Source organism: Pterocles gutturalis, unplaced genomic scaffold (assembly GCF_000699245.1).
Source record: "Pterocles gutturalis isolate BGI_N339 unplaced genomic scaffold, ASM69924v1 scaffold50741, whole genome shotgun sequence".
Taxonomy (NCBI): Eukaryota; Metazoa; Chordata; class Aves; order Pterocliformes; family Pteroclidae; genus Pterocles; species Pterocles gutturalis.
The window spans coordinates 14,906-15,932 of NW_010099700.1; the positions used below are offsets into that span (position 1 = coordinate 14,906).

At 32.1% G+C, this 1,027-nt stretch overlaps 1 protein-coding gene across 1 annotated transcript in view; it reads right to left on the bottom strand.

Moving 5' to 3' along the window:
- Nucleotides 1-745, bottom strand: part of LOC104464277 (multiple C2 and transmembrane domain-containing protein 1-like) — a gene marked incomplete at both ends in the record, with an annotated part of 10,106 nt that extends 9,361 nt beyond the window's left edge. Inside the window, one exon of the mRNA XM_010076938.1 lies at nt 603-745. Within this exon, the coding sequence (XP_010075240.1) occupies nt 603-745 (143 nt within the window). The remainder of the gene's footprint in view (nt 1-602) is intronic.
- Between the last annotated feature and the right edge of the window lie 282 nt (nt 746-1,027).

Genomic DNA, 1,027 nt, shown 5'->3' on the forward strand with positions numbered 1-1,027 from the left:
TCTCCTTGATTTAAACTCAAGCTAGCTGTTACTCTGGAATAAGTTATGCCTTGATTATGACAAAACCATCCTCACCTGTGATATGCTAAGTAGAGTCACAATGTAAAGAAAAAAGAGCATAAAGCACTATGAAACATATAAGCAAACCCATTTCAAGTACAAATTGGAAAAAACCCAAAACCTAGGAGAACTGGGCGCACATCTTAACAAGTTCTCAAATTAACCTCAACAAATAATTGCTTCTAATACGATAGATCATGCTTCATATCAGAATGATATTCTGATGATATTTCCACAAATAAAAGGGGTGCCACCATCATGAAACATAGTTTACTTTCTCTGTCCTTCTCCCAAGATCATGCTAAAGAAGTATAAAAAAAATCATGGCCTGAAATAAATGAAAATGCCTGTATTAACATTTTTTTTAAAAAGAAAACTGACATCACTTTTATACAGATGTAATTCAGATAATTTTCACCTCTAAATAGTCTTTAGTAATGCACTATTGCATAATAATATTATCAGTATACAAAAATTACAAAATATACATTCTTGCAATAACTCTTCTGCTGAAATTTGACAGGCATAAGATAGTGTCTCACCTTTATATACAATGGTTCTCTTGGGTTATCTATAAGAATGCAAGCTTTTTCTTCCCACACAGGATTGAGGTTCTTGTGTATTGTTTTACTTCTGAATACTTCCTTTCCTCCAAGTTTGAACTTGACATAGGGATCACTGGTTCCTGTTAAAGACACATATATACTGTCAATTATGTCTTTTTAATGCATTAAGGGAATAGAGACTTTAAATAGAACTAAATGTAATTTTTACTGATACTCAAATCCAAAACAGCATCTGATGAAAGAATTTTTTGTTGTCACGATTTATTATTTTCCATAGTGTCATTACTAAGATAATTCACTGTGTTAACATCAAGTGGGTGCTTGCATCACTTTCTGTTGTTTACAATCTATACTGAAAGTCATACATCAAGTACTGGCTATTGCAGTGTAGCTCTTAGTTA